This window comes from Phodopus roborovskii, unplaced genomic scaffold (genome assembly GCF_943737965.1).
Source record: "Phodopus roborovskii unplaced genomic scaffold, PHOROB, whole genome shotgun sequence".
Classification (NCBI taxonomy): domain Eukaryota; kingdom Metazoa; phylum Chordata; class Mammalia; order Rodentia; family Cricetidae; genus Phodopus; species Phodopus roborovskii.
The window spans coordinates 1-25397 of NW_026125680.1; the positions used below are offsets into that span (position 1 = coordinate 1).

General features: G+C 36.7%; 1 protein-coding gene across 1 annotated transcript; it reads left to right on the plus strand.

Moving 5' to 3' along the window:
* Window positions 1–33: 33 nt before the first annotated feature.
* On the plus strand, window positions 34–23626 carry Cul4b (cullin 4B; the record flags this gene model as incomplete). The annotated part of the gene is made up of 17 exons (XM_051178447.1): window positions 34–105; window positions 3342–3415; window positions 4145–4307; window positions 4471–4560; window positions 4868–4950; window positions 5593–5660; window positions 6889–7007; window positions 7582–7774; window positions 8865–8969; window positions 9992–10102; window positions 10885–10970; window positions 12141–12248; window positions 13218–13331; window positions 14400–14505; window positions 15986–16158; window positions 17394–17546; window positions 21855–23626. Coding segments are annotated over 17 exons (1914 nt in total), but the record flags the coding sequence as incomplete, so codon positions are not given.
* Window positions 23627–25397: the final 1771 nt, after the last annotated feature.

Here is a 25397-nt window from a genome sequence, read left to right on the forward strand (position 1 = left end):
GAAACATTTTAAAATATCCTTAACATCTGTCTCAGGGATTCTTTGGATAGTGTTCTTTTTCTTAAGAAGATTGATAAATGCTGGCAGAATCATTGTAGGCAAATGGTAAGTTGAAAATAGCAGTACACTTCAAACAAGTTAAAGTGCTAGAATGTTTGACAGCTTTGTTGGAGGAATTATAGTGTAGCTGAATGTTAAAGCACTAGCTTAGCCTGAATGATACTGTGGGTTACATCCTGAGCACTGTATAGTAATAATAACACAACTTTATAGTCAGATGTGGCAACACACAGTTGGAGTTCCAGCACTTGGGAGACTGAAACAGAAGCATTATATATTCTAAGCTAGCCTGGGCTACATAGCAATACCTTGTGGCAAAAGAAATAGGTGAATAAAATAAGAGCTTTGTAATATAGATGTATGAAAATGGTATAATGAAATAATGTAATCGATATACATATATGAAAGTGGTATTGAAACCCATTGCTTTGTATAATTAATACACAATAATTAAAGTAATAAACACTAATGTTAAAAGTATTGTAGTAGGGAGGCTCTCTCTATAATTGTTCTTTTTCTAAATTGGAAGCTAATTTTGGTTGAATTTTTCCTTTAAAACTGTAAGTTATAGGTAAACCAGCATTTCAGAATGATTTCCATACTAAGAGTCTTTGTTGTTGTTGAATGCAGTTTTTGTTTTGAAATTGGGTCGTATTCTGTATCTAGACTAGCTTGAGCTTACTATATAGTTCATGCCAGGCCCAGGTTATTCTAATTCCGCTGCCTCAACCTCTTGAGTGCTAGGTTTTATATAGTATCATCTATCGTACCCGACTTCCTTTTTTTCTGAGTTACTTACCCAAAATTATTTCTCATTAAAATTGCATCTTCCTCTATTAGTCTTGTTGGTAATATCCCCATATATTATTTGTTTGCATGTGAAAGTTGGTATTTTAGTTTATTTAGATGAAATATTTCTTCATCCTCCCTAGTCTGGTGTCAGTTTATTTTTTATATTAATGCAAATAGAAATCTGTAAATCCACTTTCCACACCCTGAATGCCATGGGTACAGTTTAAGATAGCTTTATCTCCCTACCACTGCTGATAAGGAAGAACTAAGTGTACTTTGGAGTCTATTGCAGTTTAATAAGGATCAGGATAAACAAATAGGCTGAATAGATGTTTATTCAGGGAGAAATAACTTAACAACCTAGACAGATGAACACCAGCAAGATCCACTGGATGCTCTCCTCTTCGTTCCCGCCACCAAGAGAGCTTTCCCTGGCTCCTCCTCAGACCTCCTTCCACAGATCGCTTCCGCCCATGGCTCCACCCCACAATGAGCATGGCCAGTGCTACAGGAGGAGACAAAGTGAATATCCCACTATAATTCCCCTTTTAGTCTAAAGAAAAGATTTAGGCTTGATACAAAACTATATACAAAACAGTGAATAACAAATGTGCTCTAATAAAAGGAAAATCGAGAACAAAACGACCTACATATCTAGTCCTAGGGTGAAGGCATATTGGAGTTTACAATAGAGGTGTCCTAAGCTGGAAAACGTAAGTCTAGTACCTAATATATCTAACTAGGAAGAGAGAATAATAGTTATGATAGTTTAATCTTCAACCTCATCAAAACCTGAGAAGGAAAATAGCGATACTAGGGTAGACAGGAAGTGCAGATGGGCAACTTCCAAAAGGTGCAGTGAGGACAAAAACAGCAAGTTACCTGGACAGTCACCCTAGGTCTCACAGCAATGTAGGTACACCCAGTTTGGCGAAGGCCAAGAGTACTTTACAGACCACAACAACAGCAGGGAGGTAGAAAGGCTGTCTTACCCTGACTTGGCAAGGTCCAGCAGTCTTCTATATTTGTCTCCTGAAGCACATAGGACTGCATGTCCAAATCAGTGGTCAAGGTGGGGGCAGTTCTTTGCCTAAGAGGCCATTAGCTGAGGCGAGAATGAACTCCAGCAGGAGCAACAACAATGTCCAACATATTATCGGGAAAGTACATGGTGCTGTCAGGAGCAACAGTGTCTCATGTCAATGGAGTACTAATATTAAAACATTTAAATATCATGTTCTGCATGTCTATGAAGTGATTGAAGATTAAACATCTATGTCTGACTAATCTCATAGGTAAAGGAAACATGAGTGAAGATAATCTGTAACACTCAGGAACTTAGCTAAAAAACTGATTGAAACTTCCCTGAGTAAAGCAGGAACAGATACCTAAAGAATATAACTATGTACATATACATACATATAAATCTCTAAAATAGAGGTAGAGTAGAAATGTCAAGACAAGAGGTAGAACTATAAAGGGCAGCATGATAAATATCCCAAATTGTATCAATATAAAAAATGTCTTGAATACAAGAAAAGTATACATACATAGAATATGGCAAGAATAAAGGTGCATAAATTGTATCATTATATGAAATGTCTTGAACATAAGTAAAAGTATACATACATAGAATATGGTAAGAATAATGTGCATAAAACATAAGTGGAAAGATTTCACACAATATAACAAAATATAAACTTAATTGTACATAGCTTACCACAAATAAGAATATATAACAATGTAAGCTGTAAAATAGTATTATCTCACTCTTACTCAATAATTAACAAGAAAATAGGCTAATCTACCTATATCCCATCTAAACCATACCTTTCCCAACCATACCCTATTCCTGTCTAAAAGATAAACCCGAGTGTAAGCATCACCTTCCATACCCGACCCTAAATAACTAAAATCAACCCAAAGAAGATAAGTATTATCCCCAAATTCCAAGGGTAGTGAAAGGGGGTGTCATTATCTTAAGGTTCCTTCCTGCTGAAATAGGATATGATAGCTCCATGGGATCCTGTAGGAAGAAAATTTTTAGCAACCAAATTTCTCAACAGAACTGGCTGGAGTTCCTCTATTTTTCTCTGAGATAGGATCTCACTGTGTAGCACAGGCTGGACTAGAACTCACTAAGTAGTCCATGCTAGCCTGAAACTCAAGATCCTCCTCTCTTACCCTCTTGAGTACTGGATTTGCAGGCATACTCCTTACCTACCTCCTATTTCCTTTTTCAGTTACCTCTTAAGTAGCAAAGACATCAGAGGACCATCTTATTTCCCAGTTTTCTAGAGATTACAAGAAGGATTAATAAAATAGGGCACTTTAAAGATAAATATATGGGACATATTCTCAGCTAGATGTATTGATTTGCATGTTGGATCCTAGTAGTCTGTTTAGTATAAAATCTTTCAAATTTTCATTAAGAGCTAATACTACAGTTTCAAAATTACAAAAATTGCTTGTTCTTTTTTTTTTGACAGATAATGATCAGGAGCATTTTTTTGTTTCTGGATAGAACTTATGTTCTTCAGAATTCAATGCTACCGTCCATTTGGTAAGGATACCAGAAAATTATTATGAAAATTTTTGTTATGTATCATAGTTGAAAGAGAACAAGATGTACTCAGAATTTCTCCTAAAAATTCACATTTGGATTCTAGCTTTTTTTGTGTTTGTGCCTGTTCTAATATAGTAGAAAGCTAACTTTACCACACAGTGTATGAAGACATTTCCATGTTAGGTACATATGTTAGGTACATGTTGTACAATTCCTTTGCCTGAAATTGGTGCTGATCATTAAGGTTTTGTTGTTGTTTCTTGTGACTATATACTGAAAAGTCTGTTAGTTGAGGAGAATAAAATAATGAATTGGTCTCTCTCTAAATGAATAGTATATATCTACAGTAATGATTGAAATTCACTGTAGTTCTGAAGGCAGCTAATAAATAACAGATAAATTTCTCAATGCCAGGATAGTGAAAATTATCTTATGTCTTTGAACTAATTTTATCTTTGATTTGACTAAGAAAAGATAGCCACCAGAGGAAATAAGACACTCAAACTAAGTTATGGAGAAAGCCAGGATTTCAGTTTTAGTTCTCTTTAAAGACAAAATGAGTTTCCTGTATACTTTAATAATGTTATTCAAAATTAAATGTTGATTTTATTCTTTTATAATAATTTCTTCAAATTCTGGGGCTCCAGTTAACATGTGATAAGTAAACTAAACCTCTTAAGATTAGATATTGCCAGTTTAGATGATACTTTTTGTTTTTAATTTTAGGGACATGGGATTAGAGTTATTTAGGGCTCATATTATAAGTGATCAAAAAGTCCAGACGAAAACAATTGATGGCATCCTTCTCTTGATTGAGAGAGAGCGAAATGGTGAAGCAATTGATAGAAGTTTACTTCGAAGCCTTTTAAGTATGCTGTCTGATTTGCAAGTAAGTTGTACTTAACATTCACTGTACTGCCTACAAATCTGATTACTGTTCTAGTTTGATATTTGAAATCCATAGAGTGCTGTTCTAATAGAGTTCAGACGGAAGACATTCAGTAAATATTTAATGAACAAACAAATGCTATTGTTTTTTCCCCTCCTCCTAGATTTACCAAGACTCTTTTGAACAACGATTTTTAGAAGAAACTAACCGGCTTTATGCAGCTGAAGGTCAAAAGTTAATGCAAGAAAGAGAGGTATTTAAAGAACATGATTGAGAAATCCACTATTTCTTATATATAGTAGACATTGCATTGTAGAACACAAACTTCCCTTTGTCTTTATATTCCCAACATTGTAATGCTCTTCTCTCACTTAGGTGCTCCTTTCTTTTCTTTCTTCTTAAAGGCCAAAGTTACGGATCATAAACTCTACCTCTAATTTTACGTATGATTCTACCCTGTCACATTTGACGGGGCTGCTCCCTGCATCTTTTGGACTTGACATTTTCTGAGTGATTTAAGGGGAGGAAAACAATAATATAAAAAAAAACTATCTTTGTAGGTTCCTGAGTATCTTCATCATGTTAATAAACGCCTAGAAGAAGAAGCAGACAGACTTATTACTTACTTAGATCAGACCACCCAGTAAGTATTATCACTTGTTTTCATAATGTGAACTTCAAGTTATTACTTTCCTAGTCAATTAGATTTAATCAAGGGTTTGGTTATTGGATGGGTGTGTTTAGTATATCATTTTAAAATAGTATTAGTGGCTGATCCTTAAATTTTTTTTTTTTTTTTGGTGTTTTTGATGCAGGATTTCAGTAAAACCCAGGCTGCTTTGGAACTCAGAGTCTTCCATGCCATCCTCCTAAGTTTTGGGATTATAGGCATGCACCACCATGCCCGGCTTTTAAAATGTTTAGACTGATTAAAACTCACTGAGTGGGTGTTAAGAAAGGAAGTTCTTATGTACTTTTAAAATCTTACTAACAAAGCTCGTTAAGCAGTGTAGATATAACTGTTTTACCTTCTTGCTAAAAAGCTAAGAAACTTGAAAAAAAGTGGACTCAAGACCTTGGAACACATTACTTTGAGCAACTTTTAAAATACACATTAGTTTTTCTTCCTCTAGATATAATGTAGAGTAAATCTTGAGTAGTATTAAATTGACACATGGGATAGAAATGGCAAAATTAATGTAAAGAGAAATATTTGACTTGTTTTCTATAGAAGCTTTACATTTCTCAAAGGGTTAAATTTCAATAATTCTGTTTTTCCTTATAGGAAGTCACTAATTGCTTCTGTTGAAAAACAACTTCTAGGTGAACACTTAACAGCAATTCTTCAGAAAGGTAATTGGAAATTTGTAAATAAAAGATTAGTATGGCTGGAGAGATGGTTCAGTGGATGAGGGCACTTGTTGCGCTTGCAGAGGAGTCGAACAATTCCCAGCACCCACATGACCCCTCATAGCCATTCAAAGTTCCAGTTTCAGGGGATCCAGTATTCTCTACTATTGTCTGTGGGTACTAGGCCTGCATACTGCACATATATATAGAAAAAACACTTGTACACATGAAAAGTAAAATATAAATGAAAAAAAAAAAAAACTAACTACATAATGTCACCATCAAGTCTGCTCAGGAAGTTCATAAGGTTTAAATGAATGTTGTCCCTAACATGTGCCACCCTAGTCTTTTGGGGTGGGGGTTCAAGACAGGGTTTCTCTGTGCAACAGCCTTGCCCTCAAACTCAATGAGATCCACCTGCCTCTGCTTCCCAAGTCTTAATCAGTGGTGGAAGAATGCTCTCAGAACTGTTTGTCTCAGCTGGCCATTTAAGATTAGTAAAAACAACTTATTGAGAGCTAAGCATCAGAAGGAAAGGGAGGTGTTTTGGGGATTGTTTTCTGTGTAGCAGTTTTAAGTTTTTAGTGCTTAAATTAAAATCATTTTATGAAAACAGCTTGACCAAAAATTTGTCAAAGAATTTTGAGACCCTTACAACAAAGTTTAATGAGGAAACCTAAAACTTGATAAGCATGTAGTTCCTTTTGGAAGATGGGCAAACCTTTCCTCTATTCATTGTCCTAAACTTTCTGTAGTTCTGTCATTGGCAGTTTGTTGACTGAAGTGAAACTCACAGGAGAGTTCTGCTAACTAACACCAGTCCAGAAATTGGACTGGATGGAATGGGTCAGCGGTAGATCAGTTTAATGTGTGAGTTGCCCTGAGTTCTGAGTTCATCCTCAGTATTACAAAGCAAAAGCAGGGGAATTTGGACATGTAAGAATATTTTATACTGGTCTGCGTGTTGGGGGACTCTGTGTGTGTGTGTGTGGGTGGGTGGGTGTGGGTGTGTGTGGGTGTTGTGTTGTTGTGTTGTTCTTAGCATGTAGAACCAAGAACTTCTAAAGCTTAATGTTCTTCTAGGATACACTGAATTTTACTCACATAAATTTTAGTTATACTTTAGACCAGTAGTCACAATAATAATTTCAACTTACATTTTATTAAAATAAATGGCAATTTTATTTGCTCTTTGATTTTTACATTTTAATCCCCAAATATTTCAAACCAGGTTTAAATAACCTCCTTGATGAAAACAGAATTCAAGATTTGTCTCTCCTGTATCAGCTCTTCAGTAGAGTTCGAGGTGGAGTTCAGGTTCTCTTGCAGCAATGGATTGAGTATATCAAGGTATTAACAGTTTACCCTTTGATGTTTTTCTTGATTGTTTTGTAATCTGCATACCAAGAATATCAGCATTTCTTATTAGATGCATTTTTTAAAGGAAGGAATTTAAAAAAATAAAAAAATGACATATCAGTCTGAGAACAGTAGCTGTGCAGCAGTCAGCAATAAAACTTGAGTGATGTTTGATGGGATTTCTAGCTCCAAGATTTAAGTCAGTGAATATGGGAAATTAAAGGATTGTTAGCACTCTGCAGCCATTTGGTTAAGATAAAGTCTAGGGTCTATTCTAAGTTTGAACCATAAATCCTTCCTTCCCTCCCTATCTTACCACATTCCTATTTTTTAAAGTACAGATCTGACTTCCCTAATAATAAGAAAAAGCTTCTAGAGTCTAATAATAACACCTCATTAGGATATCATACCCAATGGCTATTAAGTTTTGTATTTATGGATGATTATTTAAGTATTTTCTATCTCCCTTTGGAGACAGCTGCACTTTTTTTATGGTTGTTAAATACATGGACCAACTTAGAATATGATTTGTTGATTATTTTCATTATACCATTTTCATTTTTAGGCTTTTGGAAGTACTATTGTTATTAATCCTGAAAAAGACAAAACCATGGTTCAAGAACTGTTGGACTTCAAAGATAAAGTTGACCATATAATTGATACCTGCTTTCTGAAAAATGAAAAATTTATCAATGCTATGAAAGAAGCATTTGAAACATTCATCAATAAAAGACCAAATAAGCCAGCTGAACTGATAGGTATGTTTCACATTCATTCTTATTCTGGTTGTATAATTTTTTTTATTGATCAACTCTGAGTTAAAACCATATTATACCTATATCTTGTTTGTTTGATGTTGCTTAGCTAGTAATACCAAGTCTGAAAGAGTGTCTCTAAGGACATGTATGTAAGATGTAAATTCCTTCAAGCTAAACAGCTTCTTAAAGCCTTTGTGCCAAGCATGATATAAATTCTTTGTGAGCTAGAACATTGGACCCCATTTACTTTTAGTGGGTGAACTTGACTTTGTGATTTCTAAGCCTGTAAGTGATTTAGAAATAGGGTAGCGTACTATTTTCTAAAGGCCTCCAGTTACAGCTACAGGAAAAGCCCTGCATGAAATTTCCAATAACAAGGAATTAAAATGTCCAGGATGAAAATAAATCTAATGACGTAGACTCACTAAATATACAGGTGTGTTACAGTGTTCTCCACAGTTCCTTACACATGCACTAGTCCCCTAGGGAACTAGGTCCTCTGGCAGAAGGATGAAGTGAGGTTTGTTTGAAGTCAAATTTTGTTTGCATTTAAAACTTTTCATTAATTATGCCTTCTGCTCTGTTGTTTCTGGTTTATTCAAATAGAAAAGTAATGTTTAAGGTTGCTGACCATCTATGTAAAATAGAAACTTTAGAGTACACCCACGTTTTCTGGTAACTTTGTTTACCAACATACAGCCTCCACCATGAGCTTGTCTGTATTTGATTTTATGCCTCTCTTTCCTCTCTCTCAACTTTGAAGTACTAGGGTTTAAACCCAGAGCCCTGTACATGCTAGGCAAGTACTCTGCCACAGAGCTACACATGTAGCCCTTCTATACTCCATTTTGATATATCATTATACCAGGAAGTCTTGAGTCAGACTCAATGCTTGTAAGTTGCAATATTTATTAGTCGCATGACATAGACAAGTTAACTTGATCTCTCTTATAATGGAGACTTATAAAATGCATATACATATAGTAGAAATGCTGAAGAGTATTTAATAGTCCTGTTTGGGTATGTGTAGTGGTCAGTACCTTTTAGATACCCATGGTCACTGAACAACTATCTTTTTTCTTCATTTTAGCTAAGTATGTGGACTCAAAACTTCGTGCAGGCAACAAAGAAGCTACAGACGAAGAGCTTGAGAAAATGTTGGATAAAATAATGATTATATTTAGATTTATCTATGGTAAGTGTTGATTACTGCTTTCATGTTTTTCTTTTAAAACAAAGCACTCTGAGCCAGGCATAGTGGTAGAAACCCTGCAGTCTAGAATTAGGGAGGCTGAGGCAGCATTGCTGTGTAGATTACATAGTGAGTATCAGACCAACTAGGACAACATAGCAAGGCCTTGTCTCAAAACAAACAAGCAAAAAACAAAACAAATAAAGCACCTCTAGAGGAACTAGAAATGTTTATATAACATGGAGAGCCTGTTAGGGAACTAGAGGTTGCCTTTTATTCGTTGTATATTTTTATTTCCTTAAGAATAATTGAGGAAAAGGTTGGAGAGATGGCTCAATGGTTACAAGCACTGGCTGCTCTTCTAGAGGTCCTGAGTTCAATCCCCAGCAACCACATGGTGGCTCACAGTCATCTGTAATGAGATCTGGTGCCCTCTACTAGTGTTCGTGAAGACAGGTCACTCATACATAAAATAAAGATTTTAAAAAAGAATAGTTGGGGAAGCCAGGTGGTAGTGGTACAGCACTCAGAGACAGAGGCAGGCAGATCCCTGTGAGAGAAAGAGGCCAGCCTGGTCTACAGAGTGAGTTCTGGAACAGCCAGGGCTGTTATACAGAGAAACCTTGTTTCAAAAAGCCAAAGGGGAGAAAAAGGAATACTTGAGGAATGTAACTAAATTACGTTAAGCTTTGACCTTCACACTATTATGAACCTGGGATTTTGCTGCTTATTTTAATCTGTTGAGTTTTGGTGCTAACAATATCTGTGCACTAAAGTTGTTGCTTTGTTTGTTTGTTTTGTTTTCCCTGAAGAAAAGTTAATACAGTCTTAATTTTTTACAGTAAAGAACATTTAAAATGTCTGGCATAGACATAGACCTCTAGTGTTCTTGAGTTTAATAAACTTGGATAAAATGTATAAAGTAAAATAACTTGAGGTACTGTGATTAAGCTTTTTGAAGCCATTTTGTTACAACTTTACTTGGCATATCATGAGTTCTATTTTTGATTTTTTATTTAATACAGGCAAAGATGTTTTTGAGGCCTTCTATAAGAAAGATTTAGCCAAACGCCTATTAGTTGGCAAGAGTGCATCTGTAGATGCTGAAAAATCAATGCTGTCCAAACTGAAACATGGTATGTTTGCCATTTTCTTTCCTTTTTTTATTATTTCAATTTTGCTTCCTTTAATTGAGGGAAATGTTGGATTAACTGTACTATTTTCATCAATTGTTTTCTTTTGTCGATCATTTCATATGCACATGATGATTGATACAGGTGATGAAAACATAAATTGAGGGGATAGGGAGGATGGCTCAGTGGGTAAGAGAGCTCTTGCTGTACAAGCATGAGGACCAGGGTTTAAATCGCCAACATCCATGGGAAAAGGCTATGTGTATGTGTGTGACCACAGTGGTGCTAAGTGTTGGGTGGCGGTGGGAGACAGGCGAATCTCTGGGCTTCCTGGATGCTAGCTCTAGATTCAATGAGACGTCCTGTTTCAAAGGAATAAGGCAAAGTGTGGAAAAGTAGTGCAGCCAATGTCCTCTGGCTTCTATATCTATGCATGAATGGGTACCCGTATCTGTGCACACATGCCCTGAGCACCCCCCACACACCCATGCTTCTTGTTGGCTTTCCACAGCCATTGGCTTTTTTTTAAAGATAAAAGAATTATTTTGTTTATTTGTACAAAAAGTTCCCAAATATACCTGAAAGTGGATAAGGTTGCTATACAATTCAAGAGTTTGTCTCTAAATTAGTAGGGCACACACTGGGGGGGGGAAGATTTTTCTTCTCTTTCTTACCAATAGTTACAGTCATATTTTATGCTCAAGTAAGATTTGCCTTTTATTTTCTGATTTTTATACTGTTTGTACTACCTTAAAATGTTATAAATAACCAAACATCTTTAATAGAATGTGGAGCGGCATTCACCAGCAAGCTTGAAGGGATGTTTAAAGACATGGAGCTTTCTAAAGACATCATGATTCAGTTCAAACAGGTAAAAGTGAGTTAAACACTTACAAATTCCTTGAACTTATGGATATTTTAGTTATGCCTTTGTAGTAGTCCCTATTGAAGAAGATAAATAGAACATATATTTATTACAAATAACTTCATGGGCCCTTAAATGCTACAGTATAGGGAACAGATCATCAATGAAATTTAAGTACATTTGACCTACTTCAGGATTTAGTCTTAGTAAACACCTAGAATAAGACAGAATGTAAGTAAATGTATTAGCCTAAAGTTCATGTAACAAGAATTATAACTAGACAGTAAGATTAGGTTTTTTTGACATCTAATTGGTTGGAGGATTTGCATGTTAGAGTTTGTAATGGGGGAGAGGTGAAGTGATAAAAGATGGGGGTGGTATATTATATCACTGGGGGCATTTGGCGAGACTGGCTGGAGCTGTAATTTTGAAGACATGGATAGACAGTTGTTTTAAAATTTAAGAACATAACTAGATAGGTTTTTATAACTGTAGTCTTAGCTGCTTTGGATGCTAGACAACGGTAGCAACAAGTAGGCAATGGTGATGGCACATTATATTTTACGCTCTCCGGGTTTGAGTAATGACTTCTTGACCACTGTATTGAAGGTGGTAAATGGAACTGAAGGACTAGAGAAAGTTAGGAGTCAGTAGGATCATGGATCTTACATTAGTTCCAGGATAGGATTTATCTGCCTTGCCCTTTCCCCTTCTTCTTCCTTTCCCACTTCAGGTCACCACCTTCAAACAGGGAATGGAGCAGTTGAAAAACCTGAGACTTGGGCTGGCTGGTGGGGTGAGGAATGGGAGTTGCTGCAAGGTGTTCCAATCCATGTAGGGGTCTCCAAAGGTGGGGACTACAGGTAGCATTGGGGGAAAAGAATGGAGAAGAGATGCTATAACAGCCCAGGTATATGTGAGAAGTTGAGTTCATATTGCCTAGGATGTTTTTTTATAGGATTTTTGTATGCCTCTGTATCAGAATAACCACCTGTGTATTTTCTACTGCATTTTGTGTAACCTTCATTTCAAGTCTTGATAGTTAGTTGCCTTTATTTGCAGGATGGTTAGTATTCACATACATTTTTTAGAATAAGGAAATTCTTAATTGAGTCAGTATTATGGTGTGACATGTACACTTTTGTAATCCCAGTGTATGTGTTGATCTTTTTATAGTATATGCAGAACCAAAATGTTCCTGGCAATATTGAATTAACTGTGAATATCCTGACAATGGGTTACTGGCCAACATATGTGCCTATGGAAGTTCATTTGCCACCAGAGGTAAGATTAACTGTTTCAGACCTGAGGTATAGACATAGAAATCACACTTTTTTCAGCTCTTCATTTGAAAATAGATGGCTTTTAAAGGCTTATGTCAACAAACATACCAACAAAATATGAGTGTTTTATTCTTTTACTTTAAATTTCCAAGTACACTTGAGGACATTGTTGATGAAGGTAGATTTCTAAATTCAGTGCTATTTTCCCCAATTCTTCTTCTATTTCTTAGCTTATGGCCCTTTAATCTTCATAACTATCAAAAACTGTTACCCATATTTTACCTGAAGTCAGGATTGGTGAATATGATGGATCCATGATTGTCCCCTAATGCCTTGAAAACTGTCCTACTCAGGACCAAAGTCTGGAAGGTTTGAATAGAGAAAGATATTCAGCATCCTCTGTGGAAAGTATCACTGATGCCCCAGAGAGTAGATTTCCCCCAGTAAGGGAAGAATATGGTGAAGATGAGAAAGGGCAGAGCTCGAACTTTAGAAATGCTCACGTTTAGCAGATGGGAGAACAGCAGCCTACAAAAGAACATTGGACAGAAGCTGCAGTGAGAGAGAGGAGTCTGTAGAATGCAGAAGCCCAAGTCACCAGAGGTGAAGGAATGATTAAATAGGGCAGCAGAGCTCAAAGAGTATGTATAAAGATAGTCAAGCACTGTTACATTGGGTAGATTTTTACCTTACGTTAAAGTCATCGATACCTACTGGATACTCATGAAATTGAGGTTGCCCAGGGGTGAAGGCAACTGTCACCACAGTTTGACCTCTGAAGTTCAATCCCCAGGGCTTACAAAGTGGAAGGAGGGAACTGACTCCTGAAAGTTGTACTCTGACCTTCACAAGCATACTATGGCATACACACTCCGCCTCATACATATAATAAATAAGCAAAAAAAAAAAAAAGTGCTGAAGTTGGTATTGCGTGTGCAGCTTAAAGAAACACTTATTTTTTTTTTTTTAGATGGTAAAGCTCCAGGAAATTTTCAAGACATTTTACTTAGGCAAACACAGTGGCAGGAAACTCCAGTGGCAGTCTACCTTGGGACACTGTGTACTAAAAGCTGAATTTAAAGAGGTAAGTGGATATTTCCAAAACTTGACTTCTTAATGTCTACCTTCACCTTTGATACGGAGGCCATGTCCCTTGTTTTGAAGGTTCAAACTGTTGTTTTATAAGTGTGACCTTGAGAGGAGTGGGACCAGAGGAGGGATGGGGAACTGGGATTGGAATGTAAAAAAATAAATTAATAATAAAAAAATCAAAAGACCAAAAAACAAGGTGTGACCTTGACACCACAGGGCAACCGTATACTTTGTTATAGCTTTGTGTGTATTTTAAGATGGTCACCTTTTCAGCAATTGAGTTGGCCCTTCTCTAAAATTAAAACCAATATTCTTTCTCTGCCTGTGGATGCTGAGTTTACAGAGTCTTGTCAGAAGTCATGATACTGGAAGCTAGAGAACAGAGTGGGAGATTAAGGCAAACAATGCCTGTCTTTTTTTAATTTTTTTTTAAATAAATCCTATAGCTAGCTGTTCATTACTATTTTTTTTTGAGACAGGGTTTCTCTGTGTAGTTTTGGATCCTGTCCGGGAACTTGCTTTGCAGACCAAGTTTGCCTTGAACTCACAGATCTGCCTGCCTCTGCCTCTGCCTCTTGAATGCTGGGATCATTACTGATCTTAACAAAATCAAAATACATTTGAAACCAGGACATAGTGGCACAGGGCTGCAATCCTTTCGGAGTCCAAGGCATACTTGGCTATAAAGCAAGTAATTCTTACCTGGGCTGAATGAAACCCTGTCTAAACAAAATGCATTCAGGATTAATTTCTTGCTACTTATGTTGATTATTTATAATGATACCCAGGACTGAGTTATTTTCATTACTTTGTTCTGTTTTAATAAGGATTATTTAAAAACCTATTAAGAAGCTAACTAATCCTTCACCTTATTTTCTATGGAATCATACCTAAACCTCAAACTGCACATTTTATTGCCAACTGAAGGAGGGCTTTAAATAATCTTAATCTGTGCTTCTTAACTCACTAATTAAAAATGCTTTTCCTACAAGAAATGTTTTTGATTAACTTTTCAGTTGTTTTAAGAAATAGGCTAATGTTTGTTTTTTTTCTCTAACAGGGCAAAAAAGAACTTCAGGTCTCTCTTTTTCAAACCCTGGTGCTGCTAATGTTTAACGAAGGGGAGGAGTTCAGTTTAGAAGAGATCAAGCAAGCTACTGGGATAGGTTTGTATTGCATCTGTCAAGTAGCAAGTAAAAAAAAAAAAAAAGATTTATTCATTTAATTATGTGCGTGTTGTGAGCCTGTGTAAGTATATGTGGAGCACACATGTAAGAACCTGTTAAGGCCAGAAGGGGACATTGTATTCCCTGGAAGTTGAGTTAGGTGGTTGTGGGTCACCATGTAGGTGCTGGGAACTGACATCTACCTGGTCTTCTGAAAGACCAGAAAGTACTCCTCAGTGGTGAGATGTCTCTGCAACCCCCTTCTCTGTATTCTTTTGTTTGTTTTGTATTTCAAGGTAGGGTTTCATGTATAACAACAGCCTTGGCTGTGCTGGAACTCATTTTGTAGACCAGCATGGCCTTGAATTCACAGAGTGAATATCCGAGTGCTGCTTCTCCTCTATATCATCATCATCATCATTGTCATCATCATCATCATCATTATCATCATTATTATTATTATTATTATTATTATTATTATTATTATTATTATTATTGGTGTTTCGAGACAGGGTTTCTCTGTGTAGCCTTGGCTGTCCTGGAACTCGCTCTGTAGACCAGGCTGGCCTCAAACTCACAGATCTGCCTGCCTCTGCCTTCCAAGTGTTAGGGTTAAAAGCGTGAGTCTCCAACGCCCGGCACCTCTTCTGTAGTCTTAAAAATTTCAAAACCAGCAAATACCAGTATGTAGTGCTAACAAGAAGTGTGCTAAGAGAAGCAAGAGATTATTGTGGAAGTTAGGCCTTCAAATTTTGGTTGGAGAGAAGACATATGAATAAAGGAAATAATGTGAGAAAAGGCTTGGATAGTGTTTAAGTCAGAAGCATGTAAGGCTTGTAGCTTAGAATGGTGAGCTATAAAATTCAATGGGTAAGATGTATAAATATACTGATGAATATAGCTGAAATCTGTGCTACAGTGACTTCAAAGAAATAACCTATTTGAACAACTTAACCTGACATTAATAGGGCTAGCCACCTGGAACAGGTAAAGATTCTAGCCTAGAAACTGTAGATATAATTCTGACATAAAGTCCTAAGGGGCTTTTAGTGGAGTGATTCCAACAGCAATGGAATTACTAGAGCCATAGCGGAATGAAGGGGAAGAAAGACTTAAAAGATGAGTCTAGGGGTTTTCATTGGATTAGGTTAGTAGTATCATCGCTAGCAATGAAGCAGAGGGTTAATGGAGAATACAGCATACTGGAATGATAATGAAACAGCCAAAATGCTGCGTGCTTTTAGTGATTGACTTGAGTGAAGGGAAATGTTGCATCATAAATTTTAGTGGCTGTCTGCATGAGGTGACAATAAATGCTTTTAGAAAACTAGAAAAATATGTTATTGGATAGCACAAAGAGCAGGTGTTGATGGCTTTGGGAAAAAGTTTAATAGAGAATGTATAGAAATTAAATTGATTTTGAATGTAGTGTTCTACATGCTACTAACAAATAAATGACTAACCATTATTTCTTCTTCAGAGGATGGAGAATTAAGAAGAACACTGCAGTCACTTGCCTGTGGCAAAGCTAGAGTCCTGGCTAAAAATCCAAAGGGCAAAGATATTGAAGATGGTGACAAATTCATTTGTAATGACGATTTCAAACACAAACTATTCAGGATAAAGATCAATCAAATCCAAATGAAAGAAACGGTAAGCCTTTTGCTCTCTAGTCCTACTGTATTAGGTTTATATGTATTTATAATAGAAATTTACAGATTAAAAATTGTATTATGTTCTTGAATGTCTAATGTGGCTGTATCACATCAGGCCCAGGACCTATATGAAGAACAGGGCAGTGGATCAACTGGATCTGGAGTTAGATGGTTGAGAATGGTGCTGGGAATCTACCCAGGTCCTCTGAACTGCTGAACCATCCTTCTAGCCCTGAAATTGACAGCTTATTTTTTTCTAATGCTGTCATTACTATTAACATTTTCTGTGCTATGTCTAGCCCAATACATTTTGATATTTGATTTTATGTTTCTTTTTGTTGAGGAGTAAACATAATAGGGTTGACAGTCAACATAGTTATTTGGTTATTTTTTGTATTATCAGAGAGGTATCTGACCCTTGATGCCCAAGGTTGTCCTCTGACATCCCCAACCACACTTATGTAATGCATATACCTCACACATGTTTTAAAAATCAACAAAATGGCCTGGCAATGGTGGCACACACCTTTAGTCCCAGCACTCGGGAGGCAGAGGCAGGCGGATATCTGTGAGTTTGAGATGCATCCTGGTCTACAAGAGCTAGTTCAGGACAGCCTCCGAAGCCACAGAGAAACCCTGTCTCAAAAATAAAAAGCTAAATAGCTACATAATAAGTATTCTTGTACATGGTCATTAAAAATGTTCTAAAAAAGTTCTGTGTCTAAATCTTAATCTCTGATCTTTTCTTTAAGATGAATTTATGGAAGTAAATTTTTGGGTCAATGGGTATGAACATTTTAAATTTTAGGGAAGGCCAGAAGATGACCTCCAGTGTCATTCCTTAGGAGCTATCCTTGTTTCTTTTCATGCCTGGAACTCACCAACTAGACTAGACTGGCTAGGTATTGAATTCCAGGAATCTGTTTTTACATGAGTTCATGAAAATCTAAATTTAAAAATCAGATCCTCATGCTTTCAGGGCAGGCACTTGATCAACCGAGTTTATCTCCCCAGTCCTCAATGGTAGTATTTTTTTCTTAACCTATATAGACATTGATTTATTGTATTGGTTCAGAGCAGTATGATTAGAACAGAAAGGCCCTATATTTGTCAAGTTTTTTTTTTTCTCTTTCGTCTGTATTTATAAGGTCCCATTTAGGTAATACTGTTATGTCCCTAATGTACAGTTTGTGTTAATAATTAAGTTTGACTTCATTTGAAAACTCCTTTTAGGTTGAAGAACAAGCAAGCACTACAGAAAGAGTATTTCAAGATAGACAGTACCAAATTGATGCTGCGATTGTCCGAATTATGAAGATGAGGAAAACACTTAGCCACAATCTTCTTGTTTCAGAGGTGTACAATCAGCTAAAATTTCCAGTAAAGGTAGGTGTTTCTGTCTTTCCATACTGGACTTGTTATAAATGAAAAAAACTACATTTGATTTTTAGACATTAATCTTGCAAATATAGAAAAAAGCTTAAAGTCATTTGGAAGGACATGTATTTATTTCATATAGTCATAAATGTTATTCACAAAAGAGTATTGTTGGTATATTCATACAACTGTGATAAATTGGGGAAACAATTTACAAAAGCCCCTCCCTGTACCTGAAAGTTTAGTGAGTAAATGTGGCTTTGAAAAATTTGAAGTTAATTCACTATGTATCTTTTGAATCTTACATCTTTTCTGGAGATAACTTGGCATTTGACATATTTAGTTACCTTATAAATGCTTTATCAAATCTGTTACAGAGGCTGCTGGGTATATTTTAGTGATAAAATAGTTTTAGTGTCTTTTGGAAAATGTCTAATAATAGTTCTAGTAAACTGAAATTGGTCAGTGCATTGGCATGTCCCAATACAAATGTCCAGTAATAAAGGTATTTAGACAGTGAGGTGTTGTACTAGACTATTCTAAATTTTAAAAGATTTCTAAACTTTGGTAATAAACATTTGGTAGAAGTTGCATAGACTCCTGGCTGTTAGGATTCCTAGCAGCTTTGGATTTTGATAAGGCATTTAATCTTGCTGAGCTTGTTTTGAAATGAGTGCTCTATCTGTATGTACACCTTTACACCAGAAGAGGGCACCAGATCTCATTACAGATGTGGTTGTTGGGAATTGAACTCAGGACATCTGGAAGAGCAGCCAGTGCTCTTAACCCCTGAGACATCTCTCCAGCCCCCTCATACTGTTATTTTGAGGCTTAAATAAGATGGAAAGTACAAAACAGTATTAAGTTTAGTATATATGTAGGTATGTAGTAGCTATTACTTCTAATAAGGTAAGCTGCTTCTTCAAACCTCAAACTGCCTCCTCATTACCACACTTGCTCACCTGCTCACCAAATCATTTCATTTCCAGCAAGAACACTTACTAATGCTAGAAGGGAAGAGATCACTCACAATAACATTGATCATAACTGAACCAAAGCCATTTGATATTTAAATCTCAGGATTATTAGATGGAATTTTACTTCCTGATCTTTTTCTCCTTTGCTATTTTGTTTTGTTTTGGTTTTCAAGATATGGTTTCTTTGTGTAGCTTTGGAACCTGCCCTGGACTCTGTAGACAAGGCTGACCTCATGCTGGGACTAAAGGCATGCGCCACCACCACCTGGCTCTCCTTTGCTTTTTATTTTCTTCTGAGTTAGGGTCTTATATGTTCCAAAGTTTACTTTGAAATCAGCCCTTCATATCCATTGATACCATGTCTGTGACTTCAACAAACCAAAGGTTAAAATTATTCTTTAAGAAAGCATTACCTCTGGGCGTTGGTGGCTCACTCCTTTAATCCCAGCATTTGGGAGGTAGAGGCCAGCCTGATCTACAAAGCGAGTTCTAGGACAACCTCCAAAGCAATTCAGAGAAACCCTGTCTCAAAACAACAACAAAAAGAATGCATTAGCTAGGCCAGATGGTGGTGACACATGCTTTTAATCCCAGCACCCCGGAGGCAGAGGCAGGTGGATCTTGGTGAGTTTAAGACCAGCTGGTTCCAGGACAGCCAGGACTGTTATATAAAGGGACTCTATCTTTCAAAACCAAAACCAAAATAAACAAACAAAATGCATTAACTCACTGGGTATAGTGGTGAATGTTTTGATTCACAGCACTGGGAAGGCAAAGGTCAGTCTGGTCTAATAGGGAGTTCTAGTATAGCAAAGACTACAAAGAGAAACCCTGTCTCAGAAAAGAAAACCAAAAGCCAACAGATACAGTGCAGTGGCATGTACTCATAGCTACCAGCGGAGACAGCAATATTACTTGAACCTGGCAGTTTGGGATCAGCCTCAGTAATGCAATGAGATTCTCATCTTAACAAAAATTTGCATCTATATTAAATATTCATTTTTTTCCTTTTCAATATTTGAACTATAAATAGCAATATAAGAAAAGTCTATAACATTTACATGGAATCTGGGGTATTGTAAGTGATGTGAAGCTATTTATTTATATCAGGGTCTGACTGTGTAGCTCAGGCTGGCCTCAAAAGTCATGATCCTCTTACCTTTACTTCTCCAGTGCAGGGATTATAAGCATGTGTCAATATACCTGGCCGAGATGGTTTTGAATTGTACTGGAAGATAGCACTAAGTTATATGCAAATACTGAACATTGGCAGATTTGGGTGTGTTGGGCTTCTAGAACCAACTACCTGTTCATACCAAAGAATGCTCTCATTACTTTTGTGGGCCATATACAAAATATACTAGCTTTTTATAATTCAAGAAATGGGTGTAATTATCAATGCAAAGCTATAAATTTCTTTAAAATATTTATATTTAATTATGTGACTCTGTATGGGTGTTTACTTGTGTACAGAGCCGAACTTGGATCCTCTTCAAGAGCAGTACACACATATGCTCTGTGGCATCTCTCCAGCCTTAAAATTTTGTTGTTGTTTGTGACAGGATCTAATACATCCCAGGTTAATCTTGAGTTCCCTTTGTAGCTGAGTCTGGGAATATAGGCATGCTTCACCATGCCTAGCTCTAAATTGTCATAAATTTTGAACTTACTACAAGATTCAGAAATCCACATCACTTATGTACATAGTTAATATTCATAGTAAACCAGTAACATATAGGTGTGAGTTAATGTGATATTTTGTCAAATTTCATAGTGTGTGGATATGTGGTACTGGGGGGTATAATGTAGGACCCTTACATATGCACACTTTCCTCAACTCTTGCTGTAGACTGGGCTGGCCTCCAACTCACAGAGATCCACCCACCTCTGCCTCCAGAGTGGTGGGATTAAAGGTGTGTACCACCAACGCCCCCCCACATATACTAGGCAAGTGCTATACTACCAAGAAAAAAGCTAATCACCCCCATTCCCACTTGTTTTTGCCAACCTTCTTGAAGTCACAGTCTTCATTCCTCAGCTACCCCAAGTAGTAGCTGGGATTATCGGCCTGTGCTACTAGGTCTAGTATATTATATAGTTTATATAATAAATTCTCATACATTTAAAATGCATTAATTGTTTAGTTACTTAATTTCACGTGTTTTGCTATTTGCTGATACAGTGTCTTATTGTGCACCCCAATCAGGGTTTTGCCATGATACTCTGGCTGTCCAAGAACTCAATCTGTAGACCAGGCTGGTCTTAGGCTCACAGAGATCTGCCTACCTTTGCATCTTGAGTTGTAGGATTAAAATTGTGCACCACCACTCTTGGCTCAGCCATGTTTTAAACTGCAATTTATAAAAATAAAAACTAGAGAACTAGCTTTTGCTTTTATTTGTTAATAATGATATACTTGCCATTTCAAGGTATCTTCACTGAACTAAGTAACATTCTTTCTCTAAACTAGAATATGTTCTGTGTGAAATTATGGGTTAAATCTTTTGTATTTTTTTATAGATTATGGTTCTCAGAATACATTTTTAAAATAAAAGAGTAGGGTTGGAGAGATGATTCAGCAGTAATTGGTGGTGTACACCTTTAATCCCAGCACTTGGGAGGATCTCTGTGTGTTTGAGACCAGCCTGATCAAGTTCCAGGGCAGCCAGGTGTGTTACACAGAGAAACCCTGTCTCAATAAAGACAAAAACAGAAAAAAAAAAAAAACACTGACTGCACTTTCAGAGGACCAGGATTTGGTTCCTAATATCTGTGATGGCTAACACATCTTTATCTCCAGTTCCAGGGGATCTGACACCCTCTTCCATGGATGCTGCACACATGTGGTACACAGACAAACACACAAGCAGAACACCCATATACATAAAAATAAATCTCAGAAAAGTAGTAAAGATAAAGTAGAAAATATTATATATAGATACAATAGGGGTATGATAGTATTAATATGTATATATACATACATACTAGTGTGTACATCTTGGTTTGGGATTAAGACAGGATCTGGCTGACAAGTTCCAGACCACCCTCAAACTTGTCCTCCTACCTCATCTTCCTGAGCTAGGATTATAGGCAGACGCCACAACACCTGATTTGGTTCTCGCTCTCCCCTCATTTTTCTTTAAAGACAAGTGTTTCACTGTGTAGCTCTGGCTCCTCTGGAACTTTCTATGTAAGACAAGGCTGGCCTCAAAGTCAAAGAGATCTGCCTGCCTCTGTGCAGTGACTTCTGGCCTTATTCTCTTTTTTTGATGGGATGTTGCTAGATGGGCTTATGTTGATGATTATGAGCTTTAGTTTGAAAACATGTTTTCTCTTGCAGCCTGCCGATCTAAAGAAGAGAATAGAATCCCTAATTGACCGGGACTACATGGAAAGAGATAAAGAAAACCCAAATCAGTACAACTATATTGCATAGAATGTTGGCCTTGGAACATTTGTTGTCTTATGCCGTAGCCAATGGATAAAGTAACTTGTTGAATCTCATAATATTTGACTTCTTTTATACTTCCAATGACCAAATGAAGCAGTGTAATGGAAATAGTTGTGTGGACTTTTCTCAGTGGTTAACATGCCCATTTTAAAGAGTAATACTTAACCTTTAAGAAGAATGTTGTTGAACTCTTTGCATGTTATTTAGTATGATGTGCAGAAAACTCTTTAAGAAAGTACCCGATCTTCATGATTCCTTTTGGAACTGGGGAGGAGACCCCTATGGCCATTAAACAGGGGAGGGGAATTCTTATACATCATCAATGAAGCAAAAGGTTTATTTGCTTAAAAGTCATCTAAAGATACTTAAACTGCATGCAAACTTTATTTACTGTACAGAGTTCTGGATGTATTTATGAATAGAAAAACCACCCTAGACTTGGTTGTTCACCCATTTTGTGGTTTCCCTTGGAAAGAGAAATAAGTTGTCATTGCTGTTGGCATTCTGTTACACTGAAGGGACTGGTTAAGAAACCTTATTTGGAAACAGGTTTTTCAAGTAGGGTGACAGTTACTTCCATAATACCTTATATATTCACATCCTAAAGGTTTCCATTCATGAATATGGGATGTGTACATATGACTTAGCCCCAAATTTACTGTGCTGATTAACAGGTACTTATTAAAATAGATAAGATAGAAAAATCGCTGATCATTTTGTACTAGAAGGACATATTAAGAGGGAGAAATCAGTTCTTTTTATTAAAAATGAATACAGTATGAAAATTACAAGAGACAGAAACCAACCTGTTTTGTAAATTACAGGAGCAAAGATCACCAGCTACTTCTTGTTATGCTTCGGTCTTTACATGTTGTTTGGATTGTTTTGTCTTTAACTTGGGCCAATGGTCAATTGTTAGAGGCTTCCTAGGTTTTGCATTCCAGTTTTTTTCTACTGAAGGGTTTTTGTTTTGTTTTGTTTTTGAATTTTGGAAGCAGCTCTTACCTTTGTCGGTAAGCAAAGCTTTTGCTTTCATCCACCTCCTGACTTGGAGAACCTCTACATACAGTTCTCCGTTGTATTCTTTTTCTTTTTAATTGCTTGAATTTTAAGAGTTCTCATAGCCACTGGACACCTGCTTTTCAGGGAAATGTCCCCAAATTGTTCACACAGAATAACAAAAGTATTGTTCTTCAAATTCAAAATGTGAGTAAAAGACTTCTCTTCATCACAAGAGGGTTTTGCTTTGCTTCCTGGTTTCTTTTCCTGTGATAGGAATGGATTACCAGAGAGAAGCAGATAGTTGTTAGTGTTTGTAGAACTTCTTCAGTGCTTTGTCCACCAGCATATTTCCTTGTCGTTCTGGAGCCATTACGGGAACTGCTTAGACCTGAACATTCAGCTTAGGAGACTTGAGGCTTTTATGTCTACTATTGATGGTTTCTTGAATTCTCAAAGACCTGTGGCCAGCTATCTGTGTTTTTAAGTTGCCCCTTTTTCTCTAATGCACCAACTTGCACACTGTATGACTATATATAATATTTAGAATCAGTGTCCCAATTCTTTTTGAGCAGCTATTTCGTATATTTTTTTCCAGCTCCTTCCTGATTTCCTTACAGGAGTTCTTCTGACAAGGAAATAAATGTGGCTGTTATTATGTTTACCTGACCATCAACATCAGTGTTGTAATTCATCCCTGTTGGTCTCTGGGACATGGAGACTATTACACCACTCATAGTTACTCTTAAAACTTTTAGGTAGAGTTGTTCCTACTAGGAGGCTCTTGATACCATCTTCATTATCTTGAAAGCAGGTCCCTTTCCTGTGGTTCTTATTTCTTTGACAGTTTGATGCTGTTTCAGCTGAAAAACTAGGCAGACTGTTAAGGGAAGCTGTTTAAGGATCTGAAAAGTAATGGCAAACTACATTGGATAATTGAATTTCACTTGTTCTGTATCAGTTGAGTTTTTGTGCTTTTCCCCCCTGTGTATGTGGTGGTTCTATTTTTCTCCAATAAAACTTTTATTTAAAAAAAGTTTCTGGGAGAAAATCTTTCAAATCCAAATATTGTGAGAAAATTATAAAGCTAGAAAACGAAATCTTCCTAATGATTCCCCTAACTCACATTTGACAATTCACATTCAGTATTTTTATACTCTGTTGTTTTGTTGGTAGTTTTGAGATACTGTGGAAGAGGCTATAGTAAGATTTTCAGCATTCTCAAAGTAGAGAATTATTGTCACTTTAGAAAAATCAAGCACAAGTGTAAATAGTCTTTCAGTCAGACTGTAAAAGTTATCAGTTTCATCATGCAATATAGAAATAGTTTACATTGAAGTTGGAAGAAGAAAAAGCAAAGGTGCTTATTTTGTTACAGTGCTTGATAATCTGTTAATCGTTTCATTTCTGAACAACATACTGTCCCAGATGATACTATCTCAGTTCCTGCTGAGGCTGCTGAATGGTCTTAACCTTATATTTATCCATAGACTTGACATTTTTACTACATTTGTGTTTGTACAGGAGAGGGGATCAGTTTATTCCATGTAGTCCTGTATATCTAAAGGATGGGCAGGTTATTTTCTATCCTAGTATTTTTTCTCCTTTTGAGACATAGTCTTGCTGCATTTCCTAGGCTGGCCTTGAATTTATAACCTTCCTGTCTTGGGCTCTACGTGCTGGGATTTCAGCTGTGTACAACCATGTCTTCCACACATCATTAGTTGTACGATTTTTGTCTGTTTTAATGAGAACACTGTTTAATGTTGCACATGACAAAATGTTGCACATTTTATTCTCTCGTTCACATACAATTCACAAAACAGGCTGGGTGTGGGTGGCACATGTCTTTAATCCCAGAGCTCTGGAAGCAGAGGCAGGCAGATTTCTGTGAGTTGGAGGCCAGCCTGGTCTACAGCGCAAGTGCCAGGACAGGCTCCAAAACAATACAGAGAAACCCTGCCTCAAAGGGGAAAAAAAAAAAAACAAACAACAAAAAACAAAAAAAATTTCCCAAAACAGTTCATTAAGAAGGATCCAAGGTATGGGAGTTTGTGCAATTACACTTTATAAAACGTCCTTTTCTAAAGCTTCACTAAGGAATTTTTGCCAGTTGCCTGCAAAAACCTTGCTTTAGGTCAGGTGTAGGTGGCTCACATCATTCATCCCAGCATTTGGAAAGCAGAGGCAGGTGGATCTCTTTGTCAATTCCATGCCAGCCAGAGCTGTATAGTGAAACCCAGTCTGAAACAGGAAAAAAAAAACTCTATTTTGGAATATGTAGAACCAATATATGGTTCAAATCATATACTTTGTCCAATTTATTCTTTCTTCCTGCTATTAGTGTGTTTCTTCTTTCGAATGGACACTTATCTACTTAAAGTTAATATTTAGAAGTAGTGTCTAGCACAGTAAAAAATACCAATGTATTTT